This window comes from Entelurus aequoreus, linkage group LG10, assembly GCF_033978785.1.
Source record: "Entelurus aequoreus isolate RoL-2023_Sb linkage group LG10, RoL_Eaeq_v1.1, whole genome shotgun sequence".
Classification (NCBI taxonomy): domain Eukaryota; kingdom Metazoa; phylum Chordata; class Actinopteri; order Syngnathiformes; family Syngnathidae; genus Entelurus; species Entelurus aequoreus.
The window spans coordinates 60,718,560-60,737,718 of record NC_084740.1 but is presented as its reverse complement, the minus strand read 5'-3'; the positions used below and the strand labels follow the sequence as shown (position 1 = coordinate 60,737,718).

At 41.0% G+C, this 19,159-nt stretch overlaps 2 protein-coding genes across 7 annotated transcripts in view; one reads left to right on the top strand and one right to left on the bottom strand.

The window, feature by feature from the left end:
* cep290 (centrosomal protein 290) overlaps window positions 1–19,159 on the top strand; it is a 77,284-nt gene that overhangs the window by 44,819 nt on the left and 13,306 nt on the right. For 5 of the 6 annotated variants that reach the window (XM_062061339.1, XM_062061340.1, XM_062061336.1 and 2 more), the window contains 21 exons: window positions 1,880–2,002; window positions 4,577–4,700; window positions 4,860–5,023; window positions 5,196–5,358; window positions 5,420–5,520; window positions 5,578–5,644; window positions 5,718–5,824; window positions 5,895–5,970; window positions 6,054–6,175; window positions 6,396–6,554; window positions 10,445–10,594; window positions 10,670–10,785; window positions 13,751–13,853; window positions 13,929–14,159; window positions 14,236–14,409; window positions 15,525–15,636; window positions 17,697–17,902; window positions 17,992–18,143; window positions 18,237–18,348; window positions 18,419–18,874; window positions 18,951–19,115. In XM_062061339.1, the coding sequence (XP_061917323.1) occupies window positions 1,880–2,002; window positions 4,577–4,700; window positions 4,860–5,023; window positions 5,196–5,358; window positions 5,420–5,520; window positions 5,578–5,644; window positions 5,718–5,824; window positions 5,895–5,970; window positions 6,054–6,175; window positions 6,396–6,554; window positions 10,445–10,594; window positions 10,670–10,785; window positions 13,751–13,853; window positions 13,929–14,159; window positions 14,236–14,409; window positions 15,525–15,636; window positions 17,697–17,902; window positions 17,992–18,143; window positions 18,237–18,348; window positions 18,419–18,874; window positions 18,951–19,115 (3,183 nt within the window). The remainder of the gene's footprint in view (window positions 1–1,879; window positions 2,003–4,576; window positions 4,701–4,859; window positions 5,024–5,195; window positions 5,359–5,419; window positions 5,521–5,577; window positions 5,645–5,717; window positions 5,825–5,894; window positions 5,971–6,053; window positions 6,176–6,395; window positions 6,555–10,444; window positions 10,595–10,669; window positions 10,786–13,750; window positions 13,854–13,928; window positions 14,160–14,235; window positions 14,410–15,524; window positions 15,637–17,696; window positions 17,903–17,991; window positions 18,144–18,236; window positions 18,349–18,418; window positions 18,875–18,950; window positions 19,116–19,159) is intronic. The other variant, XM_062061338.1, reaches the window with a different exon arrangement.
* Window positions 8,284–19,159, bottom strand: part of LOC133658864 (centrosomal protein of 290 kDa-like) — a 53,451-nt gene continuing 42,575 nt past the window's right edge. Inside the window, exon 32 of the mRNA XM_062061342.1 lies at window positions 8,284–10,603. Coding sequence (XP_061917326.1) covers window positions 10,557–10,603 — 47 coding nt within the window. The 3' untranslated portion in view covers window positions 8,284–10,556. The remainder of the gene's footprint in view (window positions 10,604–19,159) is intronic.

Below are 19,159 nucleotides of genomic sequence, written 5' to 3'. Positions count from 1 at the left end.
GGTATTGACTGTCAACACAGATGATTGAAGTAACTTAGGTATTGACTGTCAACACAGATGATTGACGTAACTTAGGTATTGACTGTCAACACAGATGATTGACGTAACTTAGGTATTGACTGTCAACACAGATGATTGAAGTAACTTAGGTATTGACTGTCAACACAGATGATTGACGTAACTTAGGTATTGACTGTCAACACTGATGATTGACGTAACTTAGGTATTGACTGTCAACACAGATGATTGAAGTAACTTAGGTATTGACTGTCAACACAGATGATTGAAGTAACTTAGGTATTGACTGTCAACACAGATGTATGAAGTAACTTAGGTATTGACTGTCAACACAGATGTGTGAAGTAACTTAGGTATTGACTGTCAACACAGATGTATGAAGTAACTTAGGTATTGACTGTCAATACAGATGATTGACGTAACTTAGGTATTGACTGTCAACACAGATGATTGAAGTAACTTAGGTATTGACTGTCAACACAGATGTATGAAGTAACTTAGGTATTGACTGTCAACACAGATGTATGAAGTAACTTAGGTATTGACTGTCAACACTGATGATTGACGTAACTTAGGTATTGACTGTCAACACAGATGATTGAAGTAACTTAGGTATTGACTGTCAACACAGATGATTGAAGTAACTTAGGTATTGACTGTCAACACAGATGTATGAAGTAACTTAGGTATTGACTGTCAACACAGATGTGTGAAGTAACTTAGGTATTGACTGTCAACACAGATGATTGAAGTAACTTAGGTATTGACTGTCAACACAGATGATTGAAGTAACTTAGGTATTGACTGTCAACACAGATGATTGAAGTAACTTAGGTATTGACTGTCAACACAGATGATTGAAGTAACTTAGGTATTGACTGTCAACACAGATATGTGAAGTAACTTAGGTATTGACTGTCAACACAGATGATTGAAGTAACTTAGGTATTGACTGTCAACACAGATGTGTGAAGTAACTTAGGTATTGACTGTCAACACAGATGATTGAAGTAACTTAGGTATTGACTGTCAACACAGATGATTGAAGTAACTTAGGTATTGACTGTCAACACAGATGATTGAAGTAACTTAGGTATTGACTGTCAACACAGATGATTGAAGTAACTTAGGTATTGACTGTCAACACAGATATGTGAAGTAACTTAGGTATTGACTGTCAACACAGATGTGTGAAGTAACTTAGGTATTGACTGTCAACACAGATGTGTGAAGTAACTTAGGTATTGGCTGTCAACACAGATGTGTGAAGTAACTTAGGTATTGACTGTCAACACAGATGTGTGAAGTAACTTAGGTATTGACTGTCAACACAGATGATTGAAGTAACTTAGGTATAGACTGTCAACACAGATGATTGAAGTAACTTAGGTATTGACTGTCAACACAGATGATTGAAGTAACTTAGGTATTGACTGTCAACACAGATGATTGAAGTAACTTAGGTATTGACTGTCAACACAGATGATTGAAGTAACTTAGGTATTGACTGTCAACACAGATGATTGAAGTAACTTAGGTATTGACTGTCAACACAGATGTGTGAAGTAACTTAGGTATTGACTGTCAACACAGATGATTGAAGTAACTTAGGTATTGACTGTCAACACAGATGATTGAAGTAACTTAGGTATTGACTGTCAACACAGATGATTGAAGTAACTTAGGTATTGACTGTCAACACAGATGATTGAAGTAACTTAGGTATTGACTGTCAACACAGATGTGTAAGGTTTCTAAGGTATTGACTGTCAACACAGATGTGTGAAGTAACTTAGGTATGGACCACTCCAGACATCCATATTCATGTGTTAAGTGTTGATAATGTGACATTCATTCACAGAAAGTGCTGTCTGGAAAGGATGAGGAGATTTTGGTGTACCAGCAGATGATCCGTGACCTTCAACACAAGTTGCGTCTGGCCCAGTCGGACTTGGACAGAAGCAAAATGGTTGCGTTGCAGCAGGTCAGTTCTGAAGGAAGGAGCTGATTACTTTTCATTGTGTTGTGAACAGTTTAAAAGTTTGCATGCCAACACGTGCCAACTCAACAGTTGATCAACTAAGCTCGTAAGCAGAGAATTGGGTCTCCTAAATTCATCAGGTTTGTCTTCATGTATATGCAGAATATATGCTGATTATTAGAACACACGATACTAGGAGGAGATGCAATGATAATCATTTAGCGCTCGCAATGTGATTTGTCATACCTGAAACTTTTTTTGCGTGTATATTTAGCACGTTTATAATTTACGTGGAAGCAATAATCGACATATTTCTATCAGAAATTAAAATATTACACCAGGGGTCGGCAACCCAACATGATGAAAGAGCCATATTGGACCAAATATACAAAAAACTAATCTGTCTTGAGCCGCAAAAAGTTAAAAGCCTTATGTAAGTGTTATAATGAAAGCAACACATTAAGTAAGTGTTTTACAGGGTGAGATAACTCCTGGAAATGACTGGCTTAAAACTGCCAAAGGTATAGATGTGTGTGTCCAAGTTAAAGGAAAGGACAGACTGTCTTCTTGTGTGTGTGTGACAATCATTGTTACTTTAACTTTTAAAAATATGACGTAAATAATGTAAAAAAACATAATATTGAGAAAACAAAAGTAGTGACGATAGCAACAAATAAGATAGAAAACAGTACAATAAATAATAAAAAACATAAGGGTTTAAATAATCAGTAAAAAGCCTGATTAAAAAGGTGTGTATTAGCCTGTCCTGAGGCTCTGTGGCAGGCTGTTATTTTATTTATTTTTTTAAACCGCAAGTTTCAAGTTTATTCACAATACCATATAACAATTACAATAGTAGTGAATATCATTTAAGGATGGTGGTAAGTGAAAGGGTCCCCCAAATAAGCTAGAAGAAGCTTTTGGCAGGGGGTCCAGAGGACAGTATATACATGGAATGCTGAAACATGGTGGCAAACACAAAAACGCTATATGATAAACACAAAATAATAGTACACATACATACATAAATACATTCATTCAACCACGCACATCTCAACAGTAGTCTACCCCACATGAGGCAGTAGAGATAGATGGTTAATAGGTAAGATTTCAGTTTCTTTTTGAAGTTGGAGAATGAATACAGCATCCTGAGGCTCTCATCAAGCCGGTTCCAAATCTTTGGTCCCCTGCATACAACACTTGGAGCAGTACAAGCCAGTAGACCATGTTTACCTGATATCAGGTCAAAGTTAGGAGTGTTGTGGGCATGCTGGGGATGACAGATAGGAACCAAGCTACAGAGCCTGAGATTCAGCCTGTGGATGACTTGATAGGTTAGACAAGCATTGTGATAAATATTGAACTCTGTCAGTCTTAAGAGATGATAATTATGGAATAGATGTCGAGTTGAGGCATTAAACTTGGACCATGACACGGCCCGTATGATTTTCTTTTGCATGGATTCTAATTTGTGAAGGTAGCTAAGGAAGGTGTTACACCAGATGACATTGCAGTAGTTTAGATGTGGTTCAAAGAGAGTTTTATATAGAGTAAGTAGAGCATACAGAGGAAGATAATGACGAAGGTGAATGAACAGGCCAACATATTTGGATCATTTGTTTAACAGATGGCTAATGTGACATTTGAAATTGAGGTATTCGTCAACAATGACCCCCAGGAATTTCCACAGGTGGGGGCAGTAGTGGCTAAATGCTGCCTCACGTTGGGTCTTTGTTCTGGTATTTGGTAAAGATAAATATTTGGTGCCAGAGCATCTCAGGATTGGCGAGGGTTGATAAGAAGGTGCAAGGCCATTAAGACATTTTAACACTAATAATAAAACTTTAAAATCCACCCTGAAGCGGACGGCAAGCCAATGCAGCGACTCTAAAACTGGTGTAATGTGCTCCTGCCCTCTGGTCCTTGGAGCACACTCAGAGTACGGCACAATTATTTAGTTTGTGCTCGCTAATTAGCATTGCTATTTGGGATCTTAGTAGAACTGACCCTTTGTACAGATATTGCTAGATCCAATTGGAACTAAGCTCCTTGTAACCCAGCACAGTGATATATACCATATATTCACTCACTTGTTTTTTTTTAATGGCGATCTGTTCGATGACGCTGAGTTCAGCGGTGGTAAGGCCTTCAACGTTGAGCTGCAGTAACGCTAAACCAGCTAGGCTTTTTGCGGTCTGCAGACGTGGTAAAGACATTAGTTTCGCTTTTGTAGGCTTTTTGAAATTGTAAGCTACTCGTATGGAAGGCCACGTAGAGGCTGTCTTTGCCGTCTGCGAGTGTGGGGACCCAGTCCAGACAGTAGAGCACATAGTCACTAGTTGCCCCAAACACCGGCCACCGAATGGCGAACAAGGTCTGATTGACCTGGACGATGACACGTTGACCTGGCTCGCCTCAACAGAGCTGAAAGTCTAAAGACACACGACAGAAGAAGAAGAATCACTTGTTTGACTAACCTAAGCCAGGCCCCCTGTGATCCATGCACCCTATAGTCCTCTCTCACACAATGCTAGTGAGGCTGCAGATGGTTTCTAATTGTTGGCGGTTGCTCTGCAGGCCGTGGAGGATCGAGATGATCAGATCCAGATCCTGAGAGAGCAGGTGGAGCAGTATACAGGGGAAATGGAGAAGCAAACCCTGCTTATGGAGGGTCTGAAGCTGTCTAAGAAGGAAGGTGGAGGTAAGCAGGCCAAGGTTCTGAACAGAACATTGATTTATTAAAAGTAGATCACATGTGAACAATGTCAATCTTCCAAGTTGATGAAGCTATTAGATGATCTTAAAGAGGTGCATTCCAAGCGATGGATAGTTGAATAAAACTTGTGCGGTCTTGTCCAAGCGCAAGTCCGGCAGAAAAAGATGGAGGAGCTCCTGTCCAAGCTGGAAGCTGCGACGATGCAAGCAGCAGAAGCAGAGGAGGCTTTAAAAGAAGCTGAAGCTCACGCTGAAGAAAAGGACAAGGAACTCATAGAGGCGTCACAGCGCTTGAGAGAGTACGAGTCTGTAAGTGGACAAAAACATGCTAGATGCTTTCCTTGAAGATCAACATGCCATTGGTGTTTGTCCTCATTGTGTCCAATCCATTGTCCATGTCCCTCGTGATCTGTTCAAGACTTGATGTAGCAAGACAAAGACGGAGGCCTTCGGAAACCACATCTGTTTCCATGTTTTCCAGGGAATTTACGGCCTGGAAGAAGCAGTTGGTGAGATTAAGGAGTGTAAAGATGAAATCAGAAGGAGAGAGGTGGATTTAGAGAGCATGACAAAAGAGATCAACCAACTGTACATCACAATCAACCAGCTTATGGAGGAGAATGAGGATTTCAGAGAAAGACTTGGTAATGTTTGACATGACAGAGAACATTCAGACAACAAAACAAACACTTCTTTCTTGAAAAGGCTACGGACCCAGAGAGGAAGTGGATCTGACAGAGTTCAGACGAAGCAAAGGACTCCAACAACGGCAGTACAAAGCAGAAAATCAAGTTCTGACTAAAGAGGTATGCAAAGTTTAGGACCGCATGTCAACTTTTTGATGCTAAAGTCTTCCTCTTCAGATTGAACGTCTTGAAGAGGAACGATTGGAGATGAAGAAACAAGTTAGACTCCTGGCCAAGCACAGAGGTGACTTTCTTTTGGTGTTGAAGGTCATTGTGAAGTTTTCTTCAGCAGTCTTGACCACCAGCTGTGTCTTCAGGACTGCCACAGTCCATCTTGGTGGAGGAGGATGTCACGCACGCTAAAAGAGGGCAGCACACTGCTAAACACAGCAGCACTTACATGGATGAAGAGCTCCGAGCCAAGGTCAGCTCCTGGAGATCACCTCAGCTCTGGTCTAGAGAAACAGAAAAGTAAACCAATGTTGTGTTTGCAGAATGAACACCTCGAAAAAGAAGTGAAGATGCAAAAGCGGGAGATGGAACTTCACAAGACGCAGTTTCAGCTCAAATGTGAACGCACACTCATGCTTGTTTTGGATTTCATCAGTCCTCTTCAGACGAAAACTGTTTTACATGTTGTTGTCTTCATGAAGTGGAACAGTTATCCAGAGAAAAAGAAGATGTGGAGGCCGCACTCAAAGACGTCGTCCAGGCCTTGAAGACCAGTCCCTTTGACACGGACACCATCGTTCCCAGTTTGGACAAGGTGCCTGATGTAAGAATGTCCATGAGAACTTTTTAATCCTGCTGCTTTACCTCTTCCAGTCTTTTGTATTCTTTGTCGTCTGTTCCCATGGCAGCAAATACCATGCTTCACATTTCAAGTTCTCTCAAAAGAGGGAAACTATTTTATCTAGACAGTTATGGAAGACAGCATTAGGCATGAAGACTTGTTGTTCTTGGAGAATTCAAACTCCTTGTGCATTACGTCTCAGGCACCTGATGTCAGCAACACCAACAAGCAGTTGACTTCGCACCTCAAATCTCAAATCCATGAGCTGCTTGGGAGAAACGAAGAGCTCAGATGGGAATTGAAATCGATTCGAGAGGAGGCAACCAGCAGCGTGGGACAACTTGCCAAAGCCAAAGAGAAGGTATGTCCTTGTGGAGGTGCATCCAAAGAGAAGGTATGTCCATGTGGAGGTGCATCCAAAGAGAAGGTATGTCCATGTGGAGGTGCATCCAAAGAGAAGGTATGTCCATGTGGAGGGGCATCCAAAGAGAAGGTATGTCCATGTGGAGGTGCGTCCAAAGAGAAGGTATGTCCATGTGGAGATGTGTCCAAAGAGAAGGTATGTCCATGTGGAGGTGCGTCCAAAGAGAAGGTATGTCCATGTGGAGGGGCATCCAAAGAGAAGGTATATCCATGTGGAGGTGCGTCCAAAGAGAAGGTATGTCCATGTGGAGGTGCATCCAAAGAGAAGGTATGTCCATGTGGAGGTGCGTCCAAAGAGAAGGTATGTCCATGTGGAGGTGCATCCAAAGAGAAGGTATGTCCATGTGGAGGTGCGTCCAAAGAGAAGGTATGTCCATGTGGAGGTGCGTCCAAAGAGAAGGTATGTCCATGTGGAGGTGCGTCCAAAGAGAAGGTATGTCCATGTGGAGGTGCGTCCAAAGAGAAGGTATGTCCATGTGGAGGTGCATCCAAAGAGAAGGTATGTCCATGTGGAGGTGCGTCCACATAATGGCTGCAAGATATTTCCTGCTGATTATTTGGCCACATAAAACAATCCTTCAAGTTACAAAAGCAAATCTCGGTTGTCCATTAGTCGAGAAGGGAACCAGAATATGCAGATTAATATGGAATGGTTAGGGTAACCTTAGGGTAACTCTAACCCTTTTGTTTTACTGAACAAACCAAAGTCCAAACTGACTGTACTGCGTGTGAAATACTGTTGTAGTACATGTAACTCCTTCCTATAGCCTAATTCAATGTTCCGTGATATGACATATATATATATATATATATATATATATATATATATATATATATATATATATATATATATATATATATATATATTACAGTGTTTAATGTTACGTGATAGGACATATATATATATATATATATATATATATATATATATATATATATATAACATATATATATATATATATATATATATATATATATATATATATATATATATATATATATATATATATATATATATATATATATAATATATATATATATATATATATATATATATATATATTACAGTGTTTAATGTTCCGTGATATGAGTGGTAGCTCTGGGTACGAGCTTCATCGGTTCTGTGATGCAGCTCGTACCTCAAAAAAGTAATTTTAATTGAAATCAATTTAATAGGTGCTTGGTTACCCTAAACGTCACAAAAGATACCTTTTAAAAATAAAAGCAAACTTTTAGATATTAAATATTGTATGAAAACAATACAATAGAATGTCGTACAAACAAGTACATTACTTTTACGAAGTAATGTAATAATAATGTACGGTATTTACCTTGGAGAGTGGACTTCTACGCTATCTCCTTCCAGCTGCTTGTCCGTCAAACACGCCATCAGCAGCTTCTCCTTATTTTAATGAATAAATGTTTAGGTATTATTTTAACGTCTTTGGCTGACATTATCTGCTTCTCTACGGTGCAGACTAGCAGTGCTACGCTCCTACTGCTTCACCAAGTTAGCTCGATACACGCTGTCATCGTTTCGATGATTTCTTTCTTTAATTCAATAAATATCATCCACTTCTTCTCAGCACTGCCCTTCACACCCACTTTCCTCACAACCGTGGGAGGGTTTTAACCGTGAGGTACGACCAATTAAAACATTGTAAAACAAAAACATTACCGGTTGAAATATATTTTGGCTTTATTGAAGAGTCTGCATCCTTCACCACCAGATACAGTGCATGCATATAAAAATCTCCCTAATAAAAAAAAAAAGTCATTCACATACAGCAGTAAAGAGGCTCATAACTTCAATTTGTTCTCAGATTCTAAAGCATAACAACTAACCGTTGCTCAAAAAGGTTTGTTATGTCTTCTTATTCATATAATTTTTCAAATGTTCTTGTAATCAGACCACAAAAACCGACACAAAGCGGCCAATGTCTATTCTGGACACAAACTATCAGTGGTGAGAACACTCTTTGAACGGGCCAACATCGTAACAGAAGAACAAGATAGGAAAAAAGAAGAGAAACATTTAAAAAACTGGGCCATCAAAAAAGGGGGAACAACAAGTAAAGAAACAAGGAAAAGAGAACAAAGAAGAAACCCAAAGAAAAACCTGAAATAAAGAACAAAGAGGTCATAATCTTCCCATACATTAGGGGGATGACAGAACCAATGCAGCGGGTCATGAAAAAACACACAATAAACACAACAGTTCAACCTCACACAAAACAAGACAGTTACTTGTACATCTGAAAGACAAAATAGAACAAGACAAGAAATACAATCCCGTGTAAATCATGCAACTAAAATCCTACATGGGAGAAACAGGGAGGACATTCAACACAAGGAAGAAAGAACACCAGAAAGAATGTGATAAAGAGACAACTGGAAGGTTTACAAGAAGCCTAAAACAAAAAATCCAAACAGGAAATCTTAAAATCAGCCATATCAGATCATTGCAAAATAAATAACCACATCATGGACCGGGACAACGGCAAAATCATCGGCACAGGAGAGTAACACATTCAAACGATGGATTAAGGAGGCGATCGAACTAAAAAAGTGGCTTAATAAAACCATCAATCTGGATGAGGGAGCATACCTGGGACTACCTCCTCCATGAACCATCAAGCGGCGCGGGGGGAAGGGGGAGCCAACCAGGTAAGACTTGACAGGTCTGCCTGGTTGGCCACGCCTATAAGAACAGCTGATAGGCAACAAGTCACAGTGGTCATGTGACCCTTCAGAAGAAGACTGCAGACAGTCAAAACAAAAAAAATTCCATGTAATATACCCAAAATATGGTCTGATTAAAAGAACATTTGAAAAAGCACAGCAACTCACCGCTGTACCATAAAATGTTATTACTGCACTAGTTTTTTTAAGCTTTTTAGGGCCCGCACGGCCAATGTAAAAGGAATCCCACGGGAGTCCTTTTACATTGGGACGAAAGGACCTATTGTTATTGTAAGGTTTATTATTATTATTATTATTATTTTTCCGCAGCTTTGCGCACTACTTTGTCCCCCTTAACATGCTTCAAAACTCACCAAATTTGACACACACATAAAAAAACGCGAACAAAACCATTTTAGTCAAAAAAACCAAACCCCAAAACTCAAAATTGCGCTCTAGCGCCACCTAGGAAGAAAACTGCCTCTAACTCTCAGTACGACTGTCGTAGAGACATGACACAAAAACCTCTATGTAGGTCTCACTTAGACCTACTTTTCATTAATTAATTTCTTCGGGCAAAAATCAACAGGAAGTTGGCAATTTCCCCTTCAAGACAAAAAATGACTAAAAACACTCATTTTTGCCTCTTTGAGCTGTAATTTGACCCCCTTAAAATACTTCAAAACTCACCAAACTTTTTACACACATCAGGACTGGTGGAAATTGCAATCTAATAAAAAAAAACGAACCCCAAAATTGCGCTCTAGCGCCCCCTACGAATAAAACACAGACAAAACTGCTCCTCGGAGGAAAACACAGACAAAACTGCTTGTAACTTCCGGTAGGAACGTCTTAGAGACATGAAACAAAAACTTCTATGTAGGTCTCACTTAGACCTACATTTCATAGATTGACATCCTTCAGCAACTAGTACCTGCCAAATATGCGGGCCCGACCGACACTGCTTGCAGCTTTAATTTGAATTTGAATTTCATTTGGATCTGTCAAAAACACAAAGTATCTCAAACATATAGAATCATTTCTTTTGAGCATTGAAAATGAGCATAAAAAAACGATTCATCTGATTTGTATCAAGCTAGCTTGTCAAAGCTGATTGTAACTTCCACGTGTGTTTTGATGAGTCAGACGAGCCACCTGGAAAGTGAAGTGGAACACCTGAGGAAGTCGGGCAGCAGTGGAGTCCCCTTCCGTCCTCTGGCCCTTCCTGAGGGTCTGGACCCCAGCAGCACAGAGGTCATCAATTCATTGAACGAGTACGCCATTCGACTGCTTCAGGTCTGGCACCTTGTGTGACAGGAGCAAAAGCATGCAAGGTCACTTGTGTCTTCAACATGTTTCCATGTTCATTAGGAGCTCCACAACCAGGAGAGCACCAGGGAGAAGTTAATCAGCACAGTGGAAACATACAAAGACAAGTTTGCAGTTATTAGCCACCAGCAAGGGCTTCTCTATGAAGAACATCTCAGGTTGGTAAAATCACTGGTCCCCCAAACTAGACACATTATTAAAGGCCTACTGAAATGAAATGTTTTTATTTAAACGGGGATAGCAGATCTATTCTATGTGTCATACTTGATCATTTCGCGATATTGCCATATTTTTGCTGAAAGGATTTAGTATAGAACAACGACGATAAAGATCGCAACTTTTGGTATCTGATAAAAAAAAGGCTTTCCCCTACCGGACGTAGCGTGACGTAGTCAATTGAACATATACGCAAAGTTCCCTATTGTTTACAATGATGGCCGCCAGAAGTGAGAGAGATTCGGACCGAGAAAGCCACGATTTCCCCATTCATTTGAGCGAGGATGAAAGATTTGTGGATGAGGAAAATGCAAGTGAAGGACTAGTGGGGAGTGGAAGCGATTCAGTTAGGGAAGATGCTGTGAGAGCCGGGGGTGACCAGCTGGGAATGACTATAACAGTAAATAAACACAAGACATATATATACTCTATTAGCCACAACACAACCAGGCTTATATTTAATATGCCACAAATTAATCCCGCATAAAAACACCTAGGTGTTTGTTATGCTAGCTCCTAGCTACTAGCTACTAGCTCGAGCTAGTTATAGCTCGAGTGGGTTATATGGACGGGATCCCGTATATATAACCCGCCAATAAAATTCAAACACCTGCACAACACACACACTCACTCAGCCCAAAGGACCGTTCACCTAACCCAAGGTTCATAAAGCTTATATATTTAACCAAAGTTACGTACGTGACACGCACGTCGGGCAAGCGATCAAATGTTTGGAAGCGCGCGGGTGGGACCTGATATTCAGCTGGGAATGACTACAACAGTAAATAAACACAAGACATATATATACTCTATTAGCCACAACACAACCCGGCTTATATTTATTATGCCACAAATTAATCCCGCATAACAAACACCTAGGTGTTTGTTATGCTAGCTCCTAGCAACTAGCTCGAGCTAGTTATAGCAAGCGATCAAATGTTTGGAAGCGCAGCTACGTACTCACGGTATCGCGTCTGTGTATCCAAATCAAAGTCCTCCTGGTTAGAGTCTCTGTTGTCCGAGTTCTTCGATCTTGACTGCATCTTTCGGGAATGTAAACAAACACCGGCTGTGTTGTGTTGCTAACTTCCCTCGCAAAATACTCCGCTTCGCACCGACAACTTTCTTCTTTGCTTGCTCAGCTTTTCTCCATAATGCAATGAACAAATTGCAACAGATTCACCAACACAGATATCCAGAATACATCCAGAATGAGAGGAAAACAGCTATTTCGTATTGGCTTCAATGTGGAAGGCATACCTGTGTTCTACTGGCTACGTCACGCGCATACGTCATCCTCAGAGGCGTTTCGAACCGGAAGTTTAGCGGGAAATTTAAAATGTCACTTTATAAGTTAACCCGGCCGTATTGGCATGTGTTGCAATGTTAAGATTTCATCATTGATATATAAACTATCAGACTGCGTGGTCGCTAGTAGTGGCTTTCAGTAGGCCTTTAAACCTAATAGCTAAACAAGCTGAAATGACCACAACTGCCCCCTAGTGTAGGAGAGGCACACTGCATCAGTCACTTTAGATAAGAGCACGGAAACTACAACTTTACATGCAGCTGTAAAAGTAGAAGAAACTGAATTATTTATTGACTGATTGTTAAAATGTGACATTATGTCAGACAAGGCAGCACACATCTTCAATGATTACTTTCAAAGTAGTAAAAATAACATTTATATTATGTGCTGTCATCTGTCAGTAGAAATGTTCACAAGAAATCCACTTCCAACTAGAGAAAACAAACTGCAGTAAATTGTAGCTGACACACACGCACACATTCTTATATTTGTTACCTTCTGTAGACCTGAAAAAATGCCTTCCTATTTAGGACCACCCTTTCTAGATATATAAATATTTGTATTTACAACATTAATATTATACACATACTATGCAAATATAAAAAAGGTAGGCTTTTAGTTAAGTTTTTTTGTTTGTTTGTAATTGGTTTTTAATCTTCAATATTTACTTCAGGTTATTACAGTATGTCTCGATACAGTGTCCGCCCTGAGATGGGTAGGTTGTGAGTTCAAACCCCGGCCGAGTCATACCAAAGACTATAAAAATGGGAGCCATTACCTCCCTGCTTGGCACTCAGCATCAAGGGTTGAAATTGGGGGTTAAATCACCAAAAATGATTCCCGGGCGCGGCCACCGCTGCTGCTCACTGCTCCCCTCCCCTCCCAGGGGGTGATCAAGGGTGATGGGTCAAATGCAGAGAATAATTTCGCCACATCGAGTGTGTGTGTGACAATCATTGCTACTTTAACTTATATATAGATTTTTTTTTTATTATTAATTTTGGCCAAAGGGGGCGCATTTCATTTTCTTACACACACTTCTTATTACATGTGTTGACCAGAGGGGGAGCACTTTTAAAACCAACACACAGTCAATTTGAAAAATTCCTCCACCCTAATTTTGATCATTTCACCAGCAGGGGTGCAAATGAGACATTTTCTATTAGATGCAATGCTTTTCTGTTTTGGGACCATGATTTCGGTCCTAACTTGTTCACCGCTCCTCATATGGAAGGTACTTTTCCTTGTTGATGTCTCAAGAAGGATAGAAATACAAGAACACACACACACTATGATTGTAGTGGAAAAAGCATTAAAAAATAGTTACTAAATAAATCAGAAGTTACACACAAGTTACTCAATACTTGAGTATTTTTTCACAGAGCTCTTAGTCACATAACAATATTGACTTTGACTTGAGTCATTATTCTACTCTTCCTTGAGTACTCTACCCACCTCTGCTGTTATTTAGGAATGACTTTCTTCTGCTTTTTAACGGGTCAGGGATCTTTTGGTGCACTTTATAACTAGCCCATGTTTCTATTGGTCTGGCGTCGTCCTAAACTTTGACCCAGGATTCCTCTTCTGCTTGTGTGCAGTGAGAAGGCGCGGTGGCAGAAGGAGAAAGAGATTCTTACAAGTGTGAGCGGCAAACTTAAAGAGCAACAGCAGGTGGATGCTGTTCAACTCCAACATTTCAGCGTAAGTCAAAAAGAAGCGCCACACCACTCGGGCCGGCTTCGTAGCACCATTTCTCAACTCTTCGTGTGCTTGAAGGAACTACTGGACACTCTTCAGAAGGACCCGGAAGAAGTCAAGAGACAGCTCAGTGAAGCCCTGCGCAAGTTGACCGTGTCAAAGGTCAATGAGAAAAAGCTGACTCGACGCTGCACCACCGTGATGGAGCAGGAACAGCACCTCCGCAAAGAAGTCAGCAGACTGAGGGATGAGAGCAGTCAAATGCAGGCCTCGGTCACCCAGAGGATAGGCTACCTCCAGAGATACAAGGTAGAGGTCTTGTAGAGCTTCAAGTAGCCTCAATCTAACGTCTAACGTCTCCTTAAATTGTTTGTGGCGTACGAAGGAAATGGCTGCATACAAAATAGCCGCCCTGCAGAAGGCCTTGGATGACAGCGTGCCCTCGTCAGACCTGGAGAAGGCCAACAGACAGTACACGGAGCTCACAGTCAAGTACAGAGACATGCTACAGAGGGACGGCCTCCTCATCAAGAGAACCACCAATCTGGAACATTTGGAGGTGGGAATTATCTTGTTAGTTTTGTGCGTTTAAAGCAGGGGCCACCAACGCGGTGCCCGCGGGCACCAGGTAGCCCGTAAGGACCAGATGAGTAGCCCGCTGGCCTGTTTTAAAAAATAGCTCAAATAGCAGCACTTACCAGTGAGCTGCCTCTATTTTTTAAATTTTTTTTATTTACTAGCAAGCTGGTCTCACTTTGCCCGACATTTTTAATTCTAAGAGAGACAAAACTCAAATAGAATTTGAAAATCCAAGAAAATATTTTAAAGACTTGGTCTTCACTTGTTTAAATAAATTCATTAATTTTTTTACTTTGCTTCTTATAACTTTCAGAAAGACAATTTTAGAGAAAAAATCCAACCTTAAAAATGATTTTAGGATTTTGAAACACATACCTATTTACCTTTTAATTTCCTTCCTCTTATTTCCTGACAATTTAAATCAATGTTCAAGTAAAAAAAAATTTTTTATTGTAAAGAATAATAAATAAATTTTAATTTAATTCTTCATTTTAGCTTCTGTTTTTTCGACGAAGAATATTTGTGAAATATTTCTTCAAATTTATTATGATTAAAATTCCAAAAAATTATTCTGGCAAATCTAGAAAATCTGTAGAATCAAATTTAAATCTTATTTCAAAGTCTTTTGAATTTCTTTTAAAATGTTTGTTCTGGAAAATCTAGAAGAAATAATGATTTGTCTTTGTTAGAAATATAGCTTGGTCCAATTTGTTATATATTCTAACAAAGTGCAGATTGGATTTTAACCTATTTAAAACATGTCGTCAATATTTAAAACATGTCATCAAAATTCTAAAATTAATCTTAATCAGGAAAAATTACTAATGATGTTCCATAAATATTTTTTTTAATTTTTTCAAAAAGATTTGAGTTAGCTTAAACCATTCAATTAAGAGTAAATATCATTAATTATTAATAATAACATAGAGTTAAAGGTAAATTGAGCAAATTGGCTATTTCTGGCAATTTATTTAAGTGTGTATCAAACTGGTAGCCCTTCGCATTAATCACTACCCAAAAAGTAGCTCTTGGTTTCAAAAAGGTTGGTGACCCCTGGTCTAAAGACAGCCTTGACATCATCTCTCCTTTCTAAAGAGTGAGAACGAGTCTCTGCGAGGACATATTGCTGCTATTAGCAAAGAGCTGGAGATCGCCAAGGAGAAGCTGCACACATTGGAGCAAGCATGGGAGAACACGAGTGGAGATGGTAGGTTCTGTCTGACGTCCAAGCCAGTGTGTCGTCTTTCAGGATAGGATAGGTCTTTATTGTCATTGCACAAGTACAACGAAACTTTGTTTTCAGCACAAACCGTTGAAGATTAGACAAACAAACAGTGTACAGGGTTACAGAACAGGAACGCTGATGGGTCGCCACAAGGCGCCCCGTAAAAGATGGGAAAAAGGTAAACGCTGGGGAAGGATGAGTAAAAAAATACAATCTAGACCTGGCTCCTAAGGGGGCCCAGTCTGGAGTGGGAAAAAACCTCCATACCAAAGCACATATACAGGTAAAAGCCAGTAAATTAGAATATTTTGAAAAACTTGATTTATTTCAGTAATTGCATTCAAAAGGTGTAACTTGTACATTATATTTATTCATTGCACACAGACTGATGCATTCAAATGTTTATTTCATTTAATTTTGATGATTTGAAGTGGCAACAAATGAAAATCCAAAATTCCGTGTGTCACAAAATTAGAATATTACTTAAGGCTAATACAAAAAAGGGATTTTTAGAAATGTTGGCCAACTGAAAAGTAGGAAAATGAAAAATATGAGCATGTACAATACTCAATACTTGGTTGGAGCTCCTTTTGCCTCAATTACTGCGTTAATGCGGCGTGGCATGGAGTCGATGAGTTTCTGGCACTGCTCAGGTGTTATGAGAGCCCAGGTTGCTCTGATAGTGGCCTTCAACTCTTCTGCGTTTTTGGGTCTGGCATTCTGCATCTTCCTTTTCACAATACCCCACAGATTTTCTATGGGGCTAAGGTCAGGGGAGTTGGCGGGCCAATTTAGAACAGAAACACCATGGTCCGTAAACCAGGCACGGGTAGATTTTGCGCTGTGTGCAGGCGCCAAGTCCTGTTGGAACTTGAAATCTCCATCTCCATAGAGCAGGTCAGCAGCAGGAAGCATGAAGTGCTCTAAAACTTGCTGGTAGACGGCTGCGTTGACCCTGGATCTCAGGAAACAGAGTGGACCGACACCAGCAGATGACATGGCACCCCAAACCATCACTGATGGTGGAAACTTTACACTAGACTTCAGGCAACGTGGATCCTGTGCCTCTCCTGTCTTCCTCCAGACTCTGGGACCTCGATTTCTAAAGGAAATGCAATATTTGCTTTCGTTTCCACCATCAGTGATGGTTTGGGGTGCCATGTCATCTGTTGGTGTCGGTCCACTCTGTTTCCTGAGATCCAGGGTCAACGCAGCCGTCTACCAGCAAGTTTTAGAGCACTTCATGCTTCCTGCTGCTGACCTGCTCTATGGAGATGGAGATTTCAAGTTCCAACAGGACTTGGCGCCTGCACACAGCGCAAAATCTACCCGTGCCTGGTTTACGGACCATGGTATTTCTGTTCTAAATTGGCCCGCCAACTCCCCTGACCTTAGCCCCATAGAAAATCTGTGTGGTATTGTGAAAAGGAAGATGCAGAATGCCAGACCCAAAAACGCAGAAGAGTTGAAGGCCACTACCAGAGCAACCTGGGCTCTCATAACACCTGAGCAGTGCCAGAAACTCATCGACTCCATGCCACGCCGCATTAACGCAGTAATTGAGGCAAAAGGAGCTCCAACCAAGTATTGAGTATTGTACATGCTCATATTTTTCATTTTCATACTTTTCAGTTGGCCAACATTTCTAAAAATCCCTTTTTTGTATTAGCCTTAAGTAATATTCTAATTTTGTGACACACGGAATTTTGGATTTTCATTTGTTGCCACTTCAAATCATCAAAATTAAATGAAATAAACATTTGAATGCATCAGTCTGTGTGCAATGAATAAATATAATGTACAAGTTACACCTTTTGAATGCAATTACTGAAATAAATCAAGTTTTTCAAAATATTCTAATTTACTGGCTTTTACCTGTACATATTACAACGTACATCTCCAGATATCTAGCAATAGAGGGGAGGGAGTGCGGGGTCATGGTGGGAGGCCGCAGCTATCAGGCGCTGACCATCCTTTCATCACACCTATGGGATTTGCGTCGAGGGCGTTGGATTTGGACTTTCATTGTGCCTTATCATCAGCAAGCGAGAGCGTCATGGAGAAGGCTGATAAAGCCTTGGTCAACAATGAGAAGGTCTCAACTGCCAGGCGGATCACAACCCTGGAGATGAAGGAGCTGAACGAGAGACAGAGGGCCGAGCACGCTCATACCATGTACGAACACATGAAGAACTCGCTCAAGCAGGCGGAGGATCGCAACTCGGAACTGGAGGCCAAGTTTGCCGAGGTTTGCTACTATGTGATCCCAGGGAAGATCTAGCAAGCGTCCACCCATTTCATTGTCGCCAAATGTCTTTGTTGTCTGTCTTCCCTCAGCTGACCAAAATGAATGTAGAAGCCCAGCGGGTGGAGAGGGAGCTGAGAGATGAGTTGGGCGAATGCGTCACAAAAGCATCAAGCGACGCAGACCGAGCCAGGATTGCCACGTTTGAGGCCACTGAGGTGGAACTTCGCTTAGAAGTTTCCAAGTAGGTTTTAGACATTGGCGTTATTGTCATACTGGACAATAGCATGTAGACTTGCAGTCCTTGCCACAGCCCTTATCCATTTGTCTTTGTCAGGCTTCGAGAGGTTTCTGACATTGCCGTGAAACAAGCCTCAGCTTTTCAGGCTAGGCAGCTGTCCAAAGACAAGGAAGTAGAATCTTTGAGGAGACAAATCCTAGACTACCAGGTAATTTTTTTAGGATTCAACCTCTGGTTTACTCGTGTTGACCCTTGAATCTCTCCATTCTTCTCTTCAGTCGCAAACAGATGAGAAGGCCCTCATTGCAAAGCTCCACCAACACATTGTGGCTCTGCAACTCAGTGAGTCGGACGCTGTGGCCAAGCTAAAGGCGTCCGCCTCTCACATGGAGCAGCTTGATGCCTTCAAGCAGCGCGCCGAACAGCGACTGGACGCCAGCGAGCGCGCTCTGTTCCTCGCTCGACAGGAGGGCAGGAATCGCTCCAAGCACCTGCGACAGACCGTCCAGTCCCTTCGCAGGCAGTTTGCGGGCGCCCTGCCACTTCAGCAGCAGGAGAAGTTCTCAATGACCATGGTAAACCTCCTGGAGGACAAAGCAAAAGCACACGAAGAGAAAAAAAAGGCCAAGGAAGAGCGGCGGAGGGCAGAGGGTCGGGCAGAAGAGCTGGAGCTGAGGCTTGGAGAGTTGGAGGAGCTCATTTCAACTCTGAAGGATGTAAAAGGGGCTCAGAAGGTCGGTTATCTTTACCTAGGTTTGCTAGAATCAATCACTGTCTGAGGTCAGTATGGTAATGGTCATCATAAAACAGGTCACCGAGTGGCACAAGAAGATGGAGGAAGCCCGTCTGCAGGAGCTGAGAAAAAGTAGGGAGGTGGAAGTTCAAAAGGGGGAGATCAAGTACCTGAAGAACCTGGTGGAAGAGCAGGAGAGAACCATCCACTCACTCGGGGAAAATATTGTGCAGCTTAACATGGTGACAACTTTGATTATTGAATTATTTTAATAAGTCATTCAAGT